This window comes from Zootoca vivipara, chromosome 2 (genome assembly GCF_963506605.1).
Source record: "Zootoca vivipara chromosome 2, rZooViv1.1, whole genome shotgun sequence".
Classification (NCBI taxonomy): Eukaryota; Metazoa; Chordata; class Lepidosauria; order Squamata; family Lacertidae; genus Zootoca; species Zootoca vivipara.
In genome coordinates, this window is record NC_083277.1 from 104,051,111 (window position 1) to 104,073,992 (window position 22,882).

At 45.8% G+C, this 22,882-nt stretch overlaps 1 protein-coding gene across 2 annotated transcripts; it reads right to left on the bottom strand.

Moving 5' to 3' along the window:
* Positions 1-28: 28 nt before the first annotated feature.
* MILR1 (mast cell immunoglobulin like receptor 1) lies at positions 29-22,575 on the bottom strand. Of its 2 annotated transcripts, XM_035103976.2 has the most exons (9): positions 22,268-22,575; positions 22,122-22,178; positions 20,676-20,990; positions 18,663-18,977; positions 18,028-18,150; positions 4,259-4,342; positions 3,141-3,203; positions 1,483-1,542; positions 29-715 (listed from the first exon to the last, which is right to left on the bottom strand). In XM_035103976.2, exons 1-8 carry the CDS (start codon positions 22,308-22,310, stop codon positions 1,487-1,489), a joined length of 1,056 nt encoding a protein of 351 aa, XP_034959867.1. In that variant the 5' UTR covers positions 22,311-22,575; the 3' UTR covers positions 29-715; positions 1,483-1,486. The 2 variants fall into 2 exon arrangements, with proteins under 2 accessions (XP_034959867.1, XP_034959869.1); XM_035103978.2 differs by lacking the exon at positions 18,028-18,150.
* Between the last annotated feature and the right edge of the window lie 307 nt (positions 22,576-22,882).

The following is a 22,882-nucleotide window of genomic DNA, read 5'->3' on the forward strand; positions in this document are numbered from 1 at the left end:
AAATGGACTTCTTTTTCTGATACATTGTTCTGTTCGCTAGGGGGCTCTTTCATCATGTGATAAGATGAGGCAAAACCATGCAAATGGAAAGCCGCAGCTTTCAGTTCATAGTAACATTGCAGAACATTATCTAAAGTAAGAAGCAGAGGACAAGCAAAGATATGATCCTTTGATAACTAGCAGTTTGGAGCCTTCCAGACCCCAGGAGATCTTAATTTTATCACAACATAGCAACATCTTCATCTGAAAGTAATTGGTGTACTGTTGATCAATAATTTTGTCTTTTTCTATAGTAGAAATAGGCATGGATGACTTTTGTGCAGTGGAACAACTGTCATCTGAACATGGACCCATCCTAGTTAGCCAAATTCTGCTTCCATTTCCAACATAAGCTAACGTATATTCCAGTTTATGGGAATGCCATTTATATATGCTTTAAGTGTCTCAGGTTCATATGCAAAATCATTCCCTATTGTAATTTAATTTGGGGGGTGGGGTGGAGAGGAAGACTTTGAACAAATGAAGTGAGGTTGTTGTTTTCCACTTCCTTGATTGCTGCTGTGTCAGTTTGAATAAATGCTGAACATCAGGTTGGAGACATGTAGCAGGTGCAAGCAGGTAATATTGAACTTTTCAAAAGGTAAAGGAAAGGTTCTAGATCTGCTGTGTCATTTTGGCTGCAGTATCTTGAGACAACTTGTATCAGACTAGAGTCCTGTAAAGACAAACAAACAGGGACATGGGCTTTGTTGATGAATATTCTAAAGCTACTCGGAAACAGTCAGAGTTAGATGAACAATTGACAGCTTCCTGCTGGTTGGGTAATCTAATCAATATGTGAAAAACAATTCTTATGAGATTAGGTGGAATGGCGGGGGGGGGGGGTAAGGCAGTGACTTCAAAAAAAATATTGTGTGCAATATATATTATATGAAAGGATTATTGAAAAATGAAGGTTTGGCTGCTGTTTCTACACTCATAGTAGTATGTCTTTTGGTTTGTGGTTCCTTCTTACACCCCATATTTTTTCCTCAAGGCGTTGCAAATCACTAGAAACTATTTTTGGATATAATGCTCGAGCTTCAGTTTTATAAGCTTCCTCCTCCCGTTGCATGTTCTGAATCCCTCTCTTTTGCATCCAAATTATGGTTTGTGCATGTCCTCCAAACCACATTTGTAAATCATAGCTTGGTTCTGGTGGTCTGTAATATAGAAGGAAGTAGTAGAGTGTTTGGGGGGACGGCGACAAAATGAGACCCAAGTCTTGCTTTTGTCTGAACCAAGCTTTGGAAATTACAGTGGCTGAAAATTGGCTATCAAGCATTTAAGAGAAAAAAGGGTACTATCTTCAACACATCACAAATAGTAAGTAAATTAAAGATTTGGGCCTACCCTCTGCAGGCAGAGACATGATCAAAATGGACATAATAAGAGAATCTGAAAAAACCCGGTTGCTTGTGAATAATGAGGAAGGAAATGTACCTTTTTATCTTCGGATGACAACTTCTGCATAGTGCACAGTACTATCCCCACCAAGGATCACTAGAATAAATAAGAAATGAACTTAACTTTAAAAAAGGCTGTGTACACACTATATATTTGAAGCACAATAATTACATCAAGTAATTCTGAGCACTGTAGTTTACCTCCCAGAGTTTCCATTCCCAGCAACCCTTAACAAATTGCAGTGCCCAGAACTGTTTGAGGGAGCAAAAGTGCTTTGAATATGCTTTAAAGGCATAATGTGTACATAACCTTAGTCATATCAATTTCCATGTTGGTATATCTTGCCATTCCATAACTTATTACAGGTAGCGTCATATTCATGTGGTAATCCAGGGAAGGAGCATAGTTACAGGTTTCAGTGGGGCACTTTCCGTGTCTTCCCATCTAAACTTGCAAAATGTAGGGTGCAATCCAATAGTACTTGCCATGCGCATTCTCCACTAATTTTGGTGTCAGCTGTGGATAGCAACTTGTATCTTCAAGTGTTTGCATTTTTAAAAGACATTTTTGCTATAATATCAGCTGTAAAGTTATTTGTAATATGTGTCTAAAATACATTTTTATGTGAATTTTCTCCTACCTATTTGCAGGGGCAGTGCCTATTTATAAATGCTCAATTTCTTTTATGTGAAATGTTGCTTTTTTAGTAGGTCCAGAATTCCTTAGGAACTCGTAAACAGAATGCTGCATCTTGTGAGATACCAGTTTGCAGCAGTCATTAACAATCTTAACAATATAACGGCTGTGTTAGTATAAAGTAAAGCTCTCCACAAACAAACATGAAGTGCAAGAATATGAATGTTCCTCAATGTCACAGTAGCCCAGCCTGTTTGTAGAACTCACCGTAAAGTAGCAAAGGATGCATTGAGTAAAAATTTGGAGTACTGTACCATGTTAATTAAAAAATATCTCAGTTCAATTCTTTCTCTCCTAGGAAGTAAATCCCACTGAGTTAAATAGGACATTCACAACATGAGACTGCAGCCTTAGACTGCTTATTTAGGACAGGGATGGGGAACCTGTGGCTCTCCAGATGTTGGACTACAAATCTCATTAGCCACAGCCAGCATTGCCAGTGGTCAGGGGTGGTGGTAGTTAGTCCATCAACATCTGGAGGGCATAGGTTCCCCATTACTGCTTTGAGGTAAGGTATTTTGGGGTAATTCCAAAAAATCATATATATATATATATATATATATTGTGGGCTCACTAACGGTTGTAATGAGTCATAAAACTGGTTTCCAAACTGAAATGAAGCTTAATAAATATTTTCAGTACCACTAATATTGCACGGTGGGGGCTATTACTGTGTTTCAATATATCATCATTTCTTAAAGGTTCTAAACAAAACTAAATGTTTTGTCCTTTTAATATTTTTTTTTTGAAATGAAAGTTCATGGAGTTTTGGAAATTTTCTCATATTGGTTGAGTTTGGACATTATTTTTAACCATAATGCGCATGAGCTGCATGCTGGTAGTCCTGTTTCATTTCTTTCTTTGTTTAGTATAACTCTCTAGTACACATACCCTAATACGGTATATAGTTTGCTTTTAGTAGGATTGTCCAACTCAGGAGGGCAAACCTGTATTCAACCTAGCATTGTTTTATTTAGGGAATTCAAGATAGACTTTACCATTTCTGTTGTCTTCCTTCTTGGTGTTAAGTTTCACATTGCAATACTCATTTTCTTCATATACTGAATAGAATGCAAGAAAGAATAAGTGAAAAGATGAGTTAACTGGCATTTCTGGCCTGCAAAAACAGATCAATCTTTTATATTTTATGCCTCAAATCAGAAATTATATTCTTCATCCTAAAATCCATGGTCTTGAAAGGTCAGGAATGTGATGTCTGAAATGAGACTATTTAACAAAACTGAATCTCTGTTAAGATGCAGGGAAATACTAAATACAATTCTCAATTGTATGGTTCCCAGGTTGAGTTTTTAATGATTGATAGGAATGAAACTGGGCATATTTTGTAGCTTCTGGAAGTGCTAAAATTGCTTTTCTATATATCCCTTTTCAGGAAAGAGTTATTAGAGTTTGGGTTTGTCCGTTCTTTGCATTTGCTCCTTCAAATGAAAGAGTTCCTTATTCTTGGCCCTTTTCATAAATATGTTCCATGTAGATGAGAAAAGGTACCTGTAGTTGCCGTGAATGCCCCTCATAAAATAACCACCTTGAGGCTTTGGAACACAGGGAGGTACAAATTTACATACTGTAAATCTCCAGGCTCTCCTGTTATTGAGCCTTATGATTTTAGCACTAGGCCTATTGCAACTCTTTTCAGCCCTGTTTTCTATTCTCTTCTCAGCCAGCTTTCAAAGCTCTTTGCACAAGCTCCTGGTAGTCAACTGGCTATATGGTTTGGCCCATTGGCACATGTCATTCTACACACTACAGGGTCTCAATGCAGTATATATCATGTACTGCTTCCGTATGAGCTATAATCTCCTTTATTACATGTGCCTAAAAGATTTGTTGTGTGTGTTTCCACCCCCCTACCCCTTGTGGCAATGTTACAACAAAGGATTGGTAAAATATTCATTCCCCTTGCCATATAGAGCCAGAATTCCTTGAACCAAATCTTGTTTCTTTCAATACGATACTTTGTCTTGCTTTCCACAGTGGCTGGGTCAACCCAGTCAGATGTGTGGGGGTATAAATAGTAAAATTATCATTACGGAATGGGATGTCCCTATTTTCATCGGGGAAATGTTGGGAGGGTATGGAATTGTTTGGTCTTTACCAGTATCATAAACGTCACCGTTGTCACTGCTTGGGTGACGGGCTGAAACGACAACAGTTGGTTTGCTGCCTGTACTCTGTTTTCCTGTGAAATAAAAGCAAAATACAGTGATAGGGTTAAAATGTGTTTCTGATAAGCAAGGCCTTGCTTTCCCCTATGAAGCATCCTCTTCTCTTGGCTCTAGGTCAGGGGTGATGAACTTGGGTCAAATGTAATGCAGTTGGGGGAGCCCAGAGAGACATGGACAAAATAATGTGCATGGTCTGAAACGGACTGAGCAATTGAAGGATGAAGTGGGGGAAAGCCCTATGAAGCTTGCATGTTCTTGCCACGGTTGTCCCTCCCCTAGTTCAAGGAGGGACTGATGGGTGGTAGAAAGGGAGATGCAGAGAGAGGGAAAGGGGGTGGCAGTAAGAAATAATAGCCCAATCTCCACAGGCCCTGCCCACCACCAGCATGCCACCCTGACAGGTTTCCCTCAAGGGATGAGGCCTACAACAAAAGGTTCCCTGCCCTTGCTCTAAATACAGGAACCATTTCAGAGAGATTAGGCTGGCCTCAACCAAGGCCAGGGCCTTTTTGGCCTTAGCCCCGGCCTGGTGGAACGTTCTGCCACAAGAGATCAGGGCCCTGTGGGATTTGACATCTTTCTGCAGGGCCTGCAAGACAGGAGTTGTTCTGCCATGCCTTTGGTCAGGGTTCAGCCTGACTCCCCTTTTCTTTTTGTATAAGAACTAATATGAAAGAGGCCTCCCAGCATTCTCACAGGCCCATCCATATAAGATCAGCCTAAACAGTTGGGCCGATGAGCGCTTACTGTTCCCTACCCTAACCCTCCGGAAAGCCATCTAATTAGACTTTAATTTGATTTGACCTGTTTTTAGGAGGTAATTTAATTATTGTTTGATTTTATACTAATGTTGAAATGTAAGGTGCTGTTAAGCAAGTTCCAGGACTTCAGAGATTGACCAGAAATGAAAGCCAGGCAGCGATATTCTTTTAACAAGAAAGTTTATATAGATTCAAGTTGTTTTGTACAAAGCAAGTTGGATGCATTTAGAAATGGAAAAAATGCATGCTGTGACCAAAAATTGATCCATCTTTTATACTCTTAGCACAAGCAAGGCCCAACCCCTCTTCCAACCCAGTAACCTCCCCCCAACCAATGGCTAGCAAGTTCTTATACTTCCTGATGCATATTCATTAAAGCTCAACCAATGAAAATTGGTGGTTGCCTTGTTTGGTTCCAAGCTGCCCTATCCACTAGATGGTGCTGCAGGCTTATTATTGAGAGAAACTTCCTGACACTTAACTAATTCCGATAACCACGGCCCCCTTCTTAGAAATGTACGCAAGAGAGTTAGTGGTCTTGACAGCTCATAACAGTGTGTCGCACCTGGAGTCCTGTGGTGGGCACATCCTGGAGAAGCGAGAACTAACTAGTTTTGTGGGGAGCTGAACATCCTGCTCTTTGCTTGCTTATCGTGGTTCATCTAAGTTTTGAGGCAAATGTCAGGGGATCATTTCTCATAAATAGCTTAAAGCTTGCAAAATACCCTAACCGCAGTAGCTTGCTGCCGTTTGCAAAATTCTATTTTTGATACTGCTGTTGCAAGCCGGAGAAAGAGAAATAGATTTTAGCTTTTAGCTTGCTTTTATAAAATGGCTTTTCTGGCTATATAAAATGGCTCTTGCCTGGTCTTTACAGTGTTCCAAGATAGGTCACTGGCTTTCACTCCTTCATTCCCCCCTTTTCATCACGAAATGCTAACCATTTATGGTTCTGCATCTTCGCTTGATGAACCTCTAGGTACCAGATCATAGAGAGCCAGGACACGAGTACGTGTAGCTGCATTAACTGAGCGGCTTACCATTCGGCGTACAATCTGAATAAGGCAAGGCACAATGCATGATAAGGCTAAGACAATAATAAAGAAAACCAATACAACGAGCAGAATCTCTTTTAACCATGACCACCCTGGGAGCCAGGAAGTAAGCCAACTCCATACACTGGGGAGCCCTTCACCATCTAGGCTAACTTTGTGGTACAGATCAGCCTGTTTTTTTATGTTTTGAACATCACCCTGCACCCGGGTGCTCTGGTTGTACACATTTGCTAACTTCCTAATCCTTCCAATATCGGTGACCACCCGCTGGTCCTGATTGATGTACACACAACAGGAAGAGTTAAGGAGGGCACATACCCCTCCCTGGCTGGCCAGTAGGTAGTCTAAAGCCATCCTGTTCTGCAGAGAGGTTGTGGCCATCTGTCTGACCTCTAGCTGAAGGGCCAGTAAGGCATCAGCCGTAGAGTTGGCCATCAAGGCCATCTGTTCTACCTCCCCCTGAAGGGTGGTTAAAGCATCAGCAGTGGAATTGGCGAAGAGTTCCAGCGATGCTGAGACATTGACCAGTGCTCGTTCTAGTTCAGCAACCCCAAGCCAGGGTAGGAAGGCTCTAACGCCTGAGTGGAATTTGGTTTTCCTGACCACCAGGGGGTTACCTGTATAGGGGTTCCTTGCTCTACGAAAGCGAGTGCGTTCTCTTCCTGGGAGGGTGTCGTGGATTGTGAGCCCCGGGGCCAGGGTACCCAAGGTGCAGGTTCCATACCAATTAGCAGGCAATGTCTTGTAAGCAGTGTGGTCACACAGCCAAAACCAGCCCTCTCTCTTCCCCGGAACCGACCAGGCAAACGTCCATGGGTTTGTTACCCATGGGTTAGTCGACCCTGTCACTGGGTCTATGGGGGGGGGTCTGGTGTAGTTGTGTAGACTGGTGCACCCCGAGTAGTTGCCCACAAATTTCCCTTCCGGGAGAGGATCTTGGGCATATGCATAGGTCCGTCTGGTCCATTCCGAGACGTACGAGAGGGGTGGAATCTCCCTATGGATGCAGGGGCCTCCCTCTTCGACCCTGTCAATACGCCAGATGTGGTGTTGGGGGACCACGTATCTGGTGTATCTGGTGCCCAGACGTTGGCGAGTGGCCATCAAATCATGAAACTGACTCTTGTTCATAAAAAGGGGAACTCCTATTAGTGGAATTCCCTGTCCTAGGTGCATAGGCACATGCACACATACCCAGCATTCTGACCGGTTCAGGGCTTTTGCTACAGCAGAGGTCAGATTCAGGAAGGTGTTCTCCCTCCACCCTGTGGCAGTCTGGGAGGTGAGAACAATCAGGAGGCAGGGTATGATCGGATTCCTCATCCTGATCAGAGGGATGTCTGATGCCCCAGAACAAATGGCTGTACCAGCAACACAGAAATAGCACAAACGAGGTAATACCACAACCCAGAGGGATGGGGGTCCACCAGGGCAAGGGCATGTGGGACTCTAACCTCCGGTCCTACTGGGGCGTGAACAGCGTCGACAAACGAATTGTTCCCACTTAATAAAGGGAAAAGTGACCATCCGTGGACACCACTGTTCGGCTCCCTCACTAAGTTGGGACTGATACACCGCAAAGCCTCGGTAGCTGTAGAGGTGGCAGTAAATTCTATACAGTTCAAATGCTGGACCTACTCTCCGGATGAGGATGAAGGGGCTATGAGCCCATCCCTGAGCCTCAGTGGCTCTGTAAACCAGCCACAAAGGAAGGCAGGGGTGTTGGAATAGGACGTAGCTATGGTGGCCACACCTTAAGCTTCCTGCGCAGAGGAAGACGCCCCTTCGGATCACTGGTCGGACAAACCACTTATAGCACTGCAGCTCCGACCAGTCCTCTTGGTAGGGGTCTGAGGGTGAAGGGCGCCTCTGCATAGGAGGAGGTCCCTGCCTCTAATTGCCTAGATACCACCGCCGGAGTCCAGCCTGGGCCTGAAGGTATGCAAGGTCCAGGATCTCCGCTATTTCGGGGCCGTCGGCATACCAGGGTCTGTACCAGGGTCTGGATTCTTCTGGAGCTAGGAGCCCTGTCTGTCTTCCTGCCGGACCCACTGGGTGGCGGTCACCTATGTGGCCCCTGACTAGGGCGTATGGGGGTTGAAACCCTGGGGTGGCCACTCTTATGCAGCCACAAGAATACCCTGCCACATCCAAGGGTATTAGGTGTGGAGTCACCAGGCCTACAAGCGCAGGTGTTGTTTTGGAATTCTGGGAGGTGCGAGCCACTACAACAGTCACAGGTGGAGCTGCCGGATTTACTGGCACCTGTTCAGCAATTTCAATGTGCACCTGATTCAAGCTCCCTCCCATGCAGCACCTGGACCAAGATTAGGGCCTGGTCTATTAAGTGGGGTTGGTACACAGCTCTACCCCCCGATGGACAGTTGGTTACCCCCCCACAACAGCAAGAGCGGTCCAGAACTCGATAGATTTCGACCGTCTCTGCAACTTCCCGCAGGAGCAACACCCACGCACGCTGGGCAGTGTTGTGGTAGAGGAGCCACAGTGGGGACGTGGGGTGTTTTACTACCTTAGCTGCGTTAGATCCCTGTTCCCAATAGCCAATGAGCACGCCGTCCCTCACCACCGGCAAGACAAACCAGTCGTAGCAGAGGTCAGCAGGCCAGTGAGGTTGGTATGGCCCGGTGGGGGCAGACCAATAGGACATAGAACAAATCAATACAGAATAGAGGAAAAGTAGAAAGAGGAAAAGTCCTTGTGCTGATCAGCCGCAGGATCTCGGTGCCCGTGGCCCAACGCTCTCCCGGTAGCGTCAGACACAGGGGTTCTTGGAGAGAGTCAGTTTCAGAGGGTCAGCCGGGTTGCCTTTGCAAGTCCAAACACCCTCTGACTTCTTCAGACGCGTGTGATGCACCCAGGGAATCACCTCGGCCACTTTCACCGCAGTTGGAGTGGAGAGAAGGACGGTATATGGGCCTCGCCACTTGGGGATGAGGGGATCGTGCTTCCACTCCTTCACCCAAACGCTGTCGCCCGGCTGGAACTGGTGGACCGGCTCAGCGAGACTGCACGGTGTACGCTCGAGGGAGTACCTGGAAAGAGAAGCAAAAACACGGGACAGGGATTGCACTTGTTCCTGGGTGATGTGATCTCCCACCCGGCCCAAACTTGCGGGGATGTCACGGACGAAAGGGGGTGGTCGGCCATACAAGAGTTCAAAGGGTGAGAGCTTTAGTCTCTTGGTTGGAGCACACCGGATGCGGAACAAGGCAATAGGTAAGACATCTGGCCAGGCTAGGCCTGTCTCCTGGGTCAGCTTAGCCAAATGGTTCTTCAGGGTGCGATTCATTCTCTCAGTTTTTCCCGAACTTTGAGGTCTGTAGGCTGTGTGTAGCTTCCAGTCTATCTGCAGCGCCTTGCACACTTCTTGCACCACCTTATCAATGAAGGCTGGGCCGTTGTCACTGCCAATACTCCGGGGGAGGCCAAATCTGGGAATGAGTTCATGTAGCAGTTTCTTGGTCACCTCCCGGGCTTTCTCAGTCCTGGTGGGATAAGCTTCTGCCCAGCCAGTCAGCGTGCAGACGAACACAAGCAAGTATTTGATTCCCCTTGCCTGGGGTAATTCAGTAAAGTCCACAATCAAGCTTTCCATAGGTGTGTAGCCCACGTGTTGCACGCCTGGTGGAGGTAGAAGGCCTTGCCTGGGGTTGTTTTTGGCACACAGGATGCACCTCTGGGAGATAGCAGCAGTCAGTTGGGATAAATTGGGGATGTAGAGTATTCTCCCAAGGTGTTCCCTAGCTGCCGGACCTCCGAAATGGGTGGACTCATGATGATTTTTCACAATGATGCTGGCAAGTTGGTGGGGCACAAAAACACGGTTGTCTGGTAGAAGGAACCATCCCTTCTGGACTCTGGCTCCTTCCTGGCGTGCCCACTGCTCTTCATCTGGGGTGTAATGTGGTTCCACATCGTCTGGAGTGAGGTCTGGTATGAGGGCTGCGGTGACCGCTGGTAGAGGTTTCAGAGCTGCTGCACGGGCGGCGGCGTCTGCCTTTCGGTTGCCTCTGGTGACCATGTCCCGTCCTCTCCCATGGCCTTTGCAATGCATCACAGCAATCTCCTCGGGGCCCCATACGGCTTCCAGTAGCGTCTCAACTTCAGGCCCATATTTCAGGGGTTGCCCGTGGGCCCCAATCAGGCCTCGTTCTTTCCACAGGGCTCCATGCGCATGCAGGGTCAAGAAGGCGTATTTGGAATCTGTGTAGATGTTAGCCTTGCATCCAGCTGCCAATTGCAGGGCCCTGGTCAGTCCAATCAGCTCGGCTTTCTGGGCAGAGGTACCAGGGGACAATGGTTCAGCTTCCACTACTTCCTCATTAGTTACCACCGCATATCCTGCCTTTCGGATGCCGTCTAGGATGAAGCTGCTGCCATCCGTGTAATACACTACATCGGGATTCTTCATTGGCTCATCCTTCAAATCTGGTCTGCTGGAGTAAACCTCATCCATCACTTGGAGGCAATCATGGTGCTCCGTGTCCTCGGTGTCAGGCAATGGCAGTAGAGTGGCCGGGTTAAGGGTGTTGACAACCCTTAAATGTATCCTGGGATTTTCACACAAAAGTCCTTGGTACTTGGCCATGCGAGGGTTGGTCAGCCAATAGTTCCCTTTATATTCCATGAGGGTGAGAACTGCATGGGGAACATTCACATACATCTCCTGGCCGAAGGTGAACTTATCGGCTTCTGCCACCAGGGTTGCTGTTGCAGCAACAGCTCGCAGACAGGGTGGCCAGCCTTTGGCCGTGGGATCCAGTTGTTTGGAGAGGTAGGCGACAGGGCGATTCCAACTTCCTAACTTCTGTGTTAATACTCCGGCAGCGACGCCGCTTTGTTCATGCACATAAAGTTGGAATGCTTTCCCGGGATTGGGCAGACCCAGGGCTGGGGCCGCCATCAGACATTGCTTAAGAGTTTCAAAAGCTGCTTGCTGGGCTGGTCCCCACTCGAAAGGGTCCCTTTCCCCGCCTCTGGTACTCTCGTTCAGGGGTTTTGCTAAGACACTGAAGCCTGGGATCCAGATTCTGCAAAAACCTGCCGCTCCGAGGAATCCCCGCAGCTGTTTTCTGGTGGTAGGTTCCTTCATGCAGCAAATAGCTTCCTTTCTTTCAGGTCGCAGTGACCTCTGCTGGTGTGACACATTAAAACCTAAATATTTGACTTCTTTTTGACACAATTGAGCCTTTTTCCGGGACACTTTGTAGCCAGCTTCCCACAGCAAGTGGAGAAGTTCCTCGGTACCCTCTGCGCAGGTCTCGTAGTCTACTGCCGCCAGGATTATATCATCAACGTACTGCAAGACAACCTTTTGGCCAGGTACTGAGGGGTACTTTGCTAAGTCCTGTGCCAATGCCGTTCCAAAAAGAGTGGGCGAGTTCTTAAAGCCTTGCGGAAGTCTCGTCCACGTAAGCTGTCCCTTCGTACCGGTCAGTGGGTCCTCCCACTGGAAGGCAAAGAGTGGCTGGCTTTGGGGAGCCAACCGACAACAGAAGAAGGCGTCCTTGAGGTCCAGCACGGTGAAGAAGGTAGCTTCAGGCGGGATGAGGCTTAGTAAAGTATATGGGTTGGGCACGTTGGGGTGGAGGGTCTCTGTGGCTTGGTTGACGACCCTCAAATCCTGTGCCGGACGATAGTCATTGGTCTGGGGCTTTTTGACCGGAAGTAAAGGGGTATTCCATTCAGATTGGCAAGGTTTGAGTAGCCCATAGTGGAGCAGGCGGTCTAGATGCTTCTGTATACCTTCCACTGCTTGGCGTGGTAGGGGATATTGTTTAACAGAGACGGGGGTTGCAAAAGGCTTCAATTTGACTATGATAGGTGGTATATTGATGGCTAATCCTGGGGGATTGTCCTCAGCCCAGACACCCGGTGGCGCTTGAAGATTTTTAGGGATCTGGTCATTGGGGACGGCTTGCTGGGTTTCGGTGGTTAAGGCTGCCAGAAGTTCCCATGAGTGCTCTCTGGGCACCGTGACCGACATTATGCCGCTTGCCTGTGGGGGCAACTTCAATTCTGGTCCTTTGGGGGTGAAGGTAATTTGAGCCTGTAGTTTGGAGAGGACATCTCTACCCAATAAGGGTACGGGACACTCAGGTATGTACAAGAACTGGTGGGTCAGGTGTCGCCCCCCGATCTGACAGTCCAAGGGTTGTAGAAAAGGTTTTCTTGAGTGGTTGCCAGTTGCTCCCACTATGCTCACTGTTCTGTGGCTTTCCCGTTGGAGGGGAGTGGTGACCACTGAATATTGAGCTCCGGTGTCTATCATAAAGTCCATGAGTCGGTTCCCTAATTTAATCTGGACCATGGGTTCCGATTGGGAACCTAAAAAGGCTTGCTGAGTGCCTACAAAGGAGGAACCCGGTCCGTCCTAGTCTTGGTATTCTCCCATGGCTGCCAGGCCCACAAGGTCTGTCCTGTCCGGTCCTCTGGCGTATCTTCCTTCCACTATTCTGCCACGGCGGTCTCGTCCTCTGTCTTCTCCCCTTCTTCCTGGCTGATTCTGGGGACATTCGGCCTTCCAGTGCCCTTCCCGCTTGCACACCGCACACTGGTTTCTTCCTAAGGCTTGACCTCTTCCGCCCCCTCGGCCACGGGTTTCTGAGTTGTTGCGGCGCACCTCCCGGGTCACTGGGGTGTGAGCCATTGCCGCGGCTATCACCGCTGCCTTTTCCTTCATCCACTGCTTTTTCTCTCTCTTCTCCACATCTCCCCTCTGTTCAAACACCTTTTGGGCAATGGCCATGATTTGGGATCTAGACATGCCTTGGAACCCGGCCTGTTTCTGGATCTTTGTTCTGATGTCCTTTGCACACTGTCCTATGAAGGAGGCGTTCACCATTAACTCATGTGCAGCGTCTTCAGGGTCGAAAGGGGTCCAAATTCTATAGGCTTCCATCAGGCGCTCAAGAAAATCACCGGGACTTTCATCTGGTTTCTGTGTTACAGTCGAGACTTTAGACAAGTCTGTTGGTTTTCTAGCTGCCCTACGAACGCCATGCAGGAGAATTTCTCGGTAGGTTGTCAGGGCAGTGCGCTGGTCTGGGACATTTGGGTCCCAATGTGGGTCGGTCAGGGGATAGCGGCCAGGCCAGTCCCGTTCGGCCACCTGTTGATCTTTTAGATGTTCACATGCCTGTGAATTAATTCGTCTCCTCTCCTCTGAAGTAAAAAGGGTGCTCAGCAGCTGCTGACAGTCTGGCCAGGTAGGTTCATGGGCTGCAAATATGGAGGACAGCAAGTCCACCATTGCCTGGGGTTTCTCAGCAAATGCAGGGGTGTGGGTCTTCCAATTCATCAAATCGGTGGTGGTGAAGGGGACGTACTGGAGGGTGAATGTCCTACGTGGAGGGTCAACTTGTGCACCGCCTTGTCCTCCCTGAACTGCAGGGGGTGCCGGTGGTGGATTGTCCCAGACTACGCGAAGGGGTGTCAGGACTGCTGCTCCTGCCTCTGCGGTGGACCTGGACCGCTTTATGTAGTCCCCCAATGCCTTATTTCGCCCGTTGCGATAAGCCTCTTCAGCCTTCCGATACATGGTGGTGGAGGACCGGCACCTACTCATTTTCTCCCTCAATTCTTTAAGATTGGGGTATAATTCCTCCAGAACCTGTTCAGTAGGCTCTGTCCCTTTGCTTTCTGGGCTGGCTGAGGGCACCCCGCCTCCTGCTTCGGCTCCTGGGGCCACATATTGGGGCAGCGGTGGAGCGTTGGGGACATGGGGTGCTTGTCCCTGGTCTCCCAGTGGGGCCACCACGGCACTTGGAACATATGGGGGTGGAGCGAGGACTTCTGCCTCTGGTCCCTGGTAGATGGGCTTCTTAAGACATTTTCCTACTTGTCCTCCTCTAATTTCATTCCCGAGGGCCATGACCTTGCATTGGTCAGTCTTGCATTTCTTCAGCCAAGGGGGGTCTTCTATTATGACGTTCAGCCAACTGTCCACAAACGGTATCTGATCGGGATGACCTCCCTTGTCCTTGATGATGTTGGCCCACAAACGTCCGACCAGGTACCTATCAAAACTCCCCTCTGAGGGCCACCCGGTGCCTTGCGTTGGCCAGTCTAATTCACACAAGTTCCGTAAGCGTTCTGGTGTCATTTCTATGCCATAGTCACCGGAGAAGCCCTTATCGAAGTTGTTCAGCATGCATTGAAGGGGGGTCATTGGACCCTTTGAGCCTCCCCCTCCCATATTTAGTATGGCCCTGTGCAGCGTTCACACACTCAAGCACTCACAGACTCAGTTCGCAACTTTCCCTGCCCAGACGCGGTCGCCCGGCTGAGAACCGAGGTACTGGTTGCTACTACCCCAGGGGAATGCCCTGGGGTTGTCAAGCACACATGCACACCAAAGGTGCCTCTTTTGCTGGACGCTGCACCACACTCTAACCTCCCGGTTCCCCCCCTTTCTCTTTCTTCCTTTTTCCTAAGCGTGGGTGCTTGTCAGGGGGACAATCCTTCCCCTGTTACCACCAACACGCTGGAGATGTGATCAGGATCTCCCTTCTCCTTAATTAAAAGGAGGTCTTCCTATTCCCCCTTAGGGCTTGTTTTACTCACCCCCCAGCCGGCTGGTTTCTGTCCTGTCCTCTCAACCTCGGTTCTTCAATCCGTTGCCTCTTTGGTGCAGGGCGCAGGGGGTCCAAGTGCCGTCCGCTCTCCTCCGAAGAAAGGTTTTCGGTGCGCGTTGGAGTAGCTGGTTAGCCGGTTGGCTGCCGCCCCGCCCTGCCCATAAAGGGCAAGGGAGCTGCCTTCTGGTCTTATTAAGGACTTAAGGTCCTTTTGATCCGAGTCACCTGGGGCACCAGAAATGTAAGGTGCTGTTAAGCAAGTTCCAGGACTTCAGAGATTGACCAGAAATGAAAGCCAGGCAGCGATATTCTTTTAACAAGAAAGTTTATATAGATTCAAGTTGTTTTGTACAAAGCAAGTTGGATGCATTTAGAAATGGAAAAAATGCATGCTGTGACCAAAAATTGATCCATCTTTTATACTCTTAGCACAAGCAAGGCCCAACCCCTCTTCCAACCCAGTAACCTCCCCCCAACCAATGGCTAGCAAGTTCTTATACTTCCTGATGCATATTCATTAAAGCTCAACCAATGAAAATTGGTGGTTGCCTTGTTTGGTTCCAAGCTGCCCTATCCACTAGATGGTGCTGCAGGCTTATTATTGAGAGAAACTTCCTGACACTTAACTAATTCCGATAACCACGGCCCCCTTCTTAGAAATGTACGCAAGAGAGTTAGTGGTCTTGACAGCTCATAACAGTGTGTCGCACCTGGAGTCCTGTGGTGGGCACATCCTGGAGAAGCGAGAACTAACTAGTTTTGTGGGGAGCTGAACATCCTGCTCTTTGCTTGCTTATCGTGGTTCATCTAAGTTTTGAGGCAAATGTCAGGGGATCATTTCTCATAAATAGCTTAAAGCTTGCAAAATACCCTAACCGCAGTAGCTTGCTGCCGTTTGCAAAATTCTATTTTTGATACTGCTGTTGCAAGCCGGAGAAAGAGAAATAGATTTTAGCTTTTAGCTTGCTTTTATAAAATGGCTTTTCTGGCTATATAAAATGGCTCTTGCCTGGTCTTTACAGTGTTCCAAGATAGGTCACTGGCTTTCACTCCTTCAATATATCTAATGTTAACCGCCCTGAGCCCGACTTCGGCCGGGGAGGGCGGGATATAAATAAAAGTTTATTATTATTATTATTATTATTATTATTATTATTATTATTATTATTTATTATCAGCAATCAAACAAATGTGCTATACCACTTATATACATGGGTGAGGGACCTCAGGCCTTGGCTGCCAATGCAGCCCTTGACACCTATCTTTACAAGTCTCGAGGCTTTCTCCAGGACACACCCATAGGAACATAGGAAACTGCCTCATCCCGAGTCCGCTCATTGACCCATCTAGCGCCATGTTGTCTACTCTTGACTGACGGCGGGTTGTCTCCAATGACGTTCTAGTCAAAGACCCGCTGAAATGAATGAGCCAAAGTTAGTTGTGTCTATAACTTCAGCAGGTCTGTTCTAAGTACCGGTAAGGAACAGGGGTAAAATCCCGGGCCTAGACGGAAAAACCAAGCGATACTTTACGAGATGAATTTTGGCATCTTGGCAGACCAGAGTGGTGGCTATGAGGTTGCTAAACCCCAATTTTTCTATAGGCCTTTATGAATAGGATTAAGGCGCACAGAGACCAGAATGACTAGGCCCCAGTTCACATTTCCTACAGTTCTCTTAAAAAGGACTTTACTACGCCACAGCGGCAGAGAGAAGCTATCACATGAGAATGCATGTTGCCGCCTCTTGTTTGGCCTAGAACACGTAGGGACAAGTCTACATCTGTTTTGGCATTGTTTTAAGGCGAAGTTAACAACATGGAGTGCAGATGTGATCTGGAGCGACAGAAAAGTGAGAAAAGGTCAGGGAAGTTCATTCAACCTGGGCTTGGTTTCAAAATCACCGTGTGGTTCTGAGTGACATTGTGAAAGCTGGCTGCCAGATGCTCAAGCACTTTTATTAGGAGGAAAAGCTGATAAGGATTCTGCCGAAGCACAGAGATGTTGCCACGCCAGCGCTACTCAAGGTAAGGAAAGATTACTCTTTCATTATCTAATGCTTCATTGTGAATTAATTTGCCTGTATGCTCAGCACACCAGAATAAATCTGCATGGTTTTTTTTAAACTTTCATCTTTGTGAGTGTAAAACCAAATGCGAAGCGCTTGTTCCCTCAAACCTCAAGTTAATATTTGTATGTACCATGTGCTAGGGTACAAGACTCGCAGGAGGTTTAGGAGCGCCATGAATTTTCTCGACAGAAATATGTTTGTCTTGCCAGGGAAGGGCTTAGCCACACAGAACAAAATCAGAATATAAAACCACAAAAGATATAAACAAAATAAAAACAAGAACCCAATCCCCCCCCAAATACCTCAGCAGCACGCTGAGAAAGCCCTCTCTTGCATCCTCACCGACGTGTCTCCGAGGGTGATGGGACCAAGAGAAAGGCCTCCTACGTAGATCTCAAACCCTGGGCACATTTGTACGGGAGAATATGGTCTCTTAGAACATCGAGATCCAAGCCATTATTTAAGTTGTTAGAAGATACGTTAAATTAAAAAAAATTACAGAGAGGTGCCTTAAGAAGAGGAAATCGATTCATGATGAAATGACAGAACCGAAGTGACAGAAATCCAAAGGATCTATTCAAGACAGATGGTTTTATGTAATTGTTGATAATCTAATTTCCAGTCTTAAAAATCATTATGAAGCTGTGGGGCTTTTAGATGAGAAACTTTGGGTTTCTGTGGGCATACACAAAAATGACTAAAAACCAGGTTGAATAAATGTGCAAGGCCTTCACCAAAGCACCAAATCACAACAGATTTGTTTAAAGAAGTGAAGTATCTGAAAGCAATTCATTTGGTTCCCTTTGGAAAAACCGTTTGAAACCGTTTAACATCTCAAATAAGATTAATGAACTTAACATTTCAAGCTTATTTCCAAATGTTTGTGCAGTTCAATTTTTTTTTGCACTCTTGCAGCGATGGTAGCTAAAGCAGAGAGGTCATTGGGCACTTTGGCATCTGTTCAAAACTGCCTCAGGTCAAATATGGGTCAAGACCACACCACAAATTTGGAAACCTTGGCCGCTGAATCAAAACAGGAAAGAAAACTAAACTTTAATTATAACATTTAAACATTTCCTAATAGAAAAACCTGCACAGGACTGTTAAATGTGTTGTAGGCAGATAGATTGATGGCCAATAGTGTGATATCAGAAGTTGAAGTCTAAAAAACAAAAAGAGATCCTTATACAGTATAGGTAAACCAAAGTCATACTTACTTGCTTTACACCAAGGAAGAATCAACAGTGCAATTGCTGTGCTTACTGCTAGCAGCAACAGCAACAAAAGCAAGGGAGCCACAATGTATGCTACCAAGTTTTTGTTCTTTTTCTCTTCCGCCACTGGGAGAAATATAATCATATAGATGTTAGGTAAACATGGATGAGGTTCTTGTCCAATGTGATGCATTTTTAAGTAAAAAGAAACAACAACAGCAACTAAATAGATTCTAGATTGTTCTTATACAAGTTATATTCCAATCAAAGCGCTGCTGGGCAATCCCTGGTTTTTGCTGATGTTTAGTCCCAGGTTGTTGTTGTTGTTGTTGTGTGTGTGTGTGTCCCATTCTTATGTCTTTAAGTGCATTTTCCTTTAAACCTTTAGTTTGTTCTTTAGCCATGGATGTTCGTATGGCAAATGTAGACTCTGGCCCTGCATGCAGAGGTCTTACTTTTTGAATTTGGGCACACTGGCTTTTCAAGTGCAAATGTCACCTGTCATGACAAGTGCTTGGGTTCTTACAAGCTGTAAATTCTCAGCACGACAGGCTCATAATTGATGAGATTCCCAACTGACACTTTTCAAGATCACACCCTAAAACCAGAACTCTCTAGATATTATAAAACACACATACCTCTTAATGTAATGTTGAGTCCACGGCTGTATTGGGATTCCGTAAATCTTTGAGCTTTACATTTATATTCACCCAGATCGCTGGTGGACATGACTGTGAGGTTAAACACAGCCTTTTCTTCTGTTCCGTATGTTGTTGCATAGCCTACAGCCTTGGCCTGGTTTCTGAAAAGTGTGTAGTTAATTGGCAGCCAATCATTCTTTGAGTAGTAGCACACTAGGATCACATTCCCGCCTATGATGGTTTCGTTTGGATGGCTGTAAATGCTGAAAACAGCTTTGGACCCTGAGTGAGTAGCGAAATTGTCAGACACATCTGTAATGAGAAGTCAAGACGCAAACAACTCCTTAGAATATGCTGTGTGCTGAATTGGAAGCTGCACTTGGCCACTGTTGCTTTGCTGACCAGCAGCTGTTTTTTGCGTTGTGGCATCAAGTGGCTGCAGAACACGGTAGTTCCATATAGACATCCTGATCAATATCACTAGACCATGAATTGATAAAATAACCTCTGGGAGATATCTAAGTGTCTTCTGGCAGTGGATTCCATTAATTCCAAATGGCAGTGAGGGGATTGGGAGCAGGGGAAATGCTATTCTCAAACGTTTCCTGTGCTTGTGCTTCTCTGCTCCAATCCTGACCCTACCCAGCCTTCCTTCATCCCTTCCACACGGGCAAAGCACTGCAGAGAGGGAGAATCAGCTTTCAGGAGTGAGTTGGAGTTGACATTGTAAAGCGTTGGGGGGGGGGAGAAGAGAGGTAGAACACCCCGTGCATTTGCTCTACTTCAAATCCCCCCTCATAAATCAACATTTCCCAAAGTAAAACAATCCCTGCTGTGTCAGAACTTTAATATACATCTTTGTGTGTAGCACATAACCAACCCCGAGGTCTTTACCAGTTATCAAAAGCTTGGGCAGGATAGTATTAGCGGTAGCAATTGTAGCAATTCACTTATAATCTGCGCTTGTACAGACACATTCAGAGAGTGGTTTACAGCAAAAAAGAGAGAGAGAAATACGTAACCATGAAATACATTGAAACCTATCCTACAAATTAACAGCAGCAATGTCACAATATATAGCTGTAAAACCCAGCACATAGAGAAAATCCCTACTCGTATATTCTGCCGTATAAGACGACTGGGCGTATAAGACGACCCCAACTTTTCCAGTTAAAATGTAGCGTTTGGGATATACTTGCCATATAAGAAATACGACCCGGCGTATAAGATGGCCCCCGACTTTTGAGAAGATTTTCCTGGGTTAAAAAGTAGTCTTATACGCAGGAATATATAGTACTTGACAAGCTCCTTCTCCGTAAGCCTTAATCAAAACTTGATGAAACAACAACAGCAACTAAATAGATTATAGATTGTTTCAAATTAGTGCAAGAGGGGGCATTCTGGAAACTTTCCACGTAGAGTCACCACACCATTACAAATAGTTCTCCAATTCCTAGGAGCAGATTTGTGAGGAGGCTGCAAGGGGGAAGAAACTTACATTTCCCCATAAGCAGAACTCTGTGCCGTTCACAGAAAGGAAGTTAGCCTAAGCCAATGCTTTTTAACCATGGGTGCATCCTTAAGCCTGTCAGTAGGGAGGACTGTTCTTATACAAACCATATTCCACTTAAAGCTCTGCTGGGCAATCCCTGGTTTTTGCTGATGTTTAGTCCCAGGTTGTTGTTGCTGTTGCTGTTGCTGTGTGTCCCATTCTTATGTCTTTAAGTGCATTTTCCTTTTAACCTTTAGTTTGCTCTTTACCCATGAATGTTTGTACGGCAAATGTAGACTCTGGCCCTGCATGCAGAGGTCTTTCTTTTTGAATTTGGGTGCACTGCCTTTTCAAGTGCAAATGTCACCTGTCATGACAAGTGCTTGGGTTCTTACAAGCTGTAAGTTCTCAGCACAGCAGGCTCATAATTGATGAGAACACCATGAGGATTCCCAACTGACACTTTTCAAGATCACACCCTAAAACCAGAACTCTTTTGATATTAGAAATACACATACCTTTTAATGTAATGTTGAGTCCACGGCTGTATTGGGATTCCTTAAATCTTTGAGCTTTACATTTATATTCACCCAGATCGCTGGTGGACATGACTGTGAGGTTAAACATAGCCCTTTCTTCTGTCCTGTACGTTGTTGCATAACCTATAGCCGTGATCTGGTTTCTGAAAAGTGTGTAGTTAATTGGCAGCCAATCATTCTTTGAGTAGTAGCACACTAGGATCACATTCCCACCTATGATGGTTTCGTTTGGATGGCTGCAAATGCTGAAAACAGCTTTGGACCCTGAGCGAGTAGCGAAATTGTCAGGCACATCTGTAATGAGAAGTCAAGACGCAAACAACTCCTTAGAATATGCTGTGTGCTGAATTGGAAGCTGCACTCGGCCACTGTTGCTCTGCTGACCAGCAGCTAGTTTTTGCGTTGTGGCATCGAGTGCCTGCAGAACACGGTAGTTCCATATAGACATCCTGATCAATATCACTAGACCATGAATTAATAAAATAACCTCTGCTCTTGTACAGACATACTCAGACATAATCTGCACTTGTACAGACATACTCAGAGAGTGGTTTACAGAAAAAAAGAGAGAAATACATAACCATAAAATACATTAAAAACTATCCTACAAATTAACAGCAGCAATGTCACAATCTATAGCTGTAAAGCCCAGCACATAGAGAAAATCCCTACATGACAAGCTGCTTTTCTGTAAGCCTTAATCAAAACTTTACATCAGATTTGAACAGATGATTCTATATTTTCTGCTCACATTGGTGTTTGATACAAAGAGGTTTCCAGAAAAGAGAAAGGTGAAGAAAGACCTCAGGACCTGTTGAGGCCGGACTTTTCCACCCCTCGCCCCCCATTAATTTTCTCGTGGGATGGACTTCAGGTGAGAGGGGGAGGGAGGCAGTCCGCCTCATTTTCCTCCACCAGAACAAATGTTTCTCAACCTTTTTAAACCCACATCCACTTTTAGCTAACATAAATATTCCACACCCCTTCAAACCTAGCTCTCCTAATTCTTTTTTTTTAAATTTGCAAGTGTATTGAAATTTTGTGACTTTTATTTTTGTACTTATAGTATTTTTGGAAACACTCCTCCACCCAATAGCTTCATACACTCCTTTGGGGGTGTCCTCTAGTTGAGAAACACTGACCTTCAGTGTCTTCTCCCCCACCACAGGGTTATTCTACCACCAACTTCCCTGTGGCCTTTTATATTTTGATATTATTTGTTGTGGGTTTAAAAAACAATTTAAATGAGATACAGTATAAGTAACTGAAATAAAGTAGAATTATTGCACTAAGTAAGAATTATTGCACATGCGCCAAGGCTAGGATGATTTACTGATCTTATACAGTACACATATAGTTGAACATACCATCTATTCTAGTATAGCACTTTGAATCTCACTACTGTAAGTTGAAGGAGAAACTTACCTTTTTGATCAACTTTCTTACCACCCCCGTGATCCAGCTTGGGTAGACATGAATGAGCTGAAAGAAGAAAAAACACCTTGAGTGAGGTTTATCAAATGGGCAGCATTGTAGAAATAGGCACCACTAATAACAGGAATATTTCATACCACATACTAAAGGGAGACACACAAACACTAAGCACTTCAGCATTTTTAACAAGAATGGAGAAGTGGTTTAGTTTTCATCTGCAAAGCTTTGGTTCTGCTAAGTAAGTATTGTCTGAATAACGTTGAGCAATAAATGTGAGGAAGTTGATTTAGGGGAAATAGATTTCTGTTTGCTGAAAGAAAGAAAAAAGTCGACATTTATCTTGTGTTCAGATTCAAGCTTGATTGTTCTGATGATCAAACATTCATACTACCTAGTATTCGGAAAGTGAGTTGTGAGGGATCTCAGACTGTGATGTACTGTATAAATGATCTGAGAAGGATCAGCCTCTAATGCAAATTGCATTGCTTCACCCACACAGCCCTTTGCAGCTTGAGTTTCTGGCTCAGACAGCTATTTTGCATGTATGTGGAAGGGGGAAGCTGGACTGTAGTGCAGCTGGAAGAAAAGAACAGAAGAGAAAGGGTAGGAAATGATGTTTTTCTTAGAAAACGACTTTCAAGACAGCACAGGCATTTGGGTGTTGCATCCCTGTTGTGGAAGCCCCTCTCCTCCCAAGTAAGACTGGTGCCCACTGGCTTGAGTTCATGACACCAGCCCAAGGTGCTAAAGAC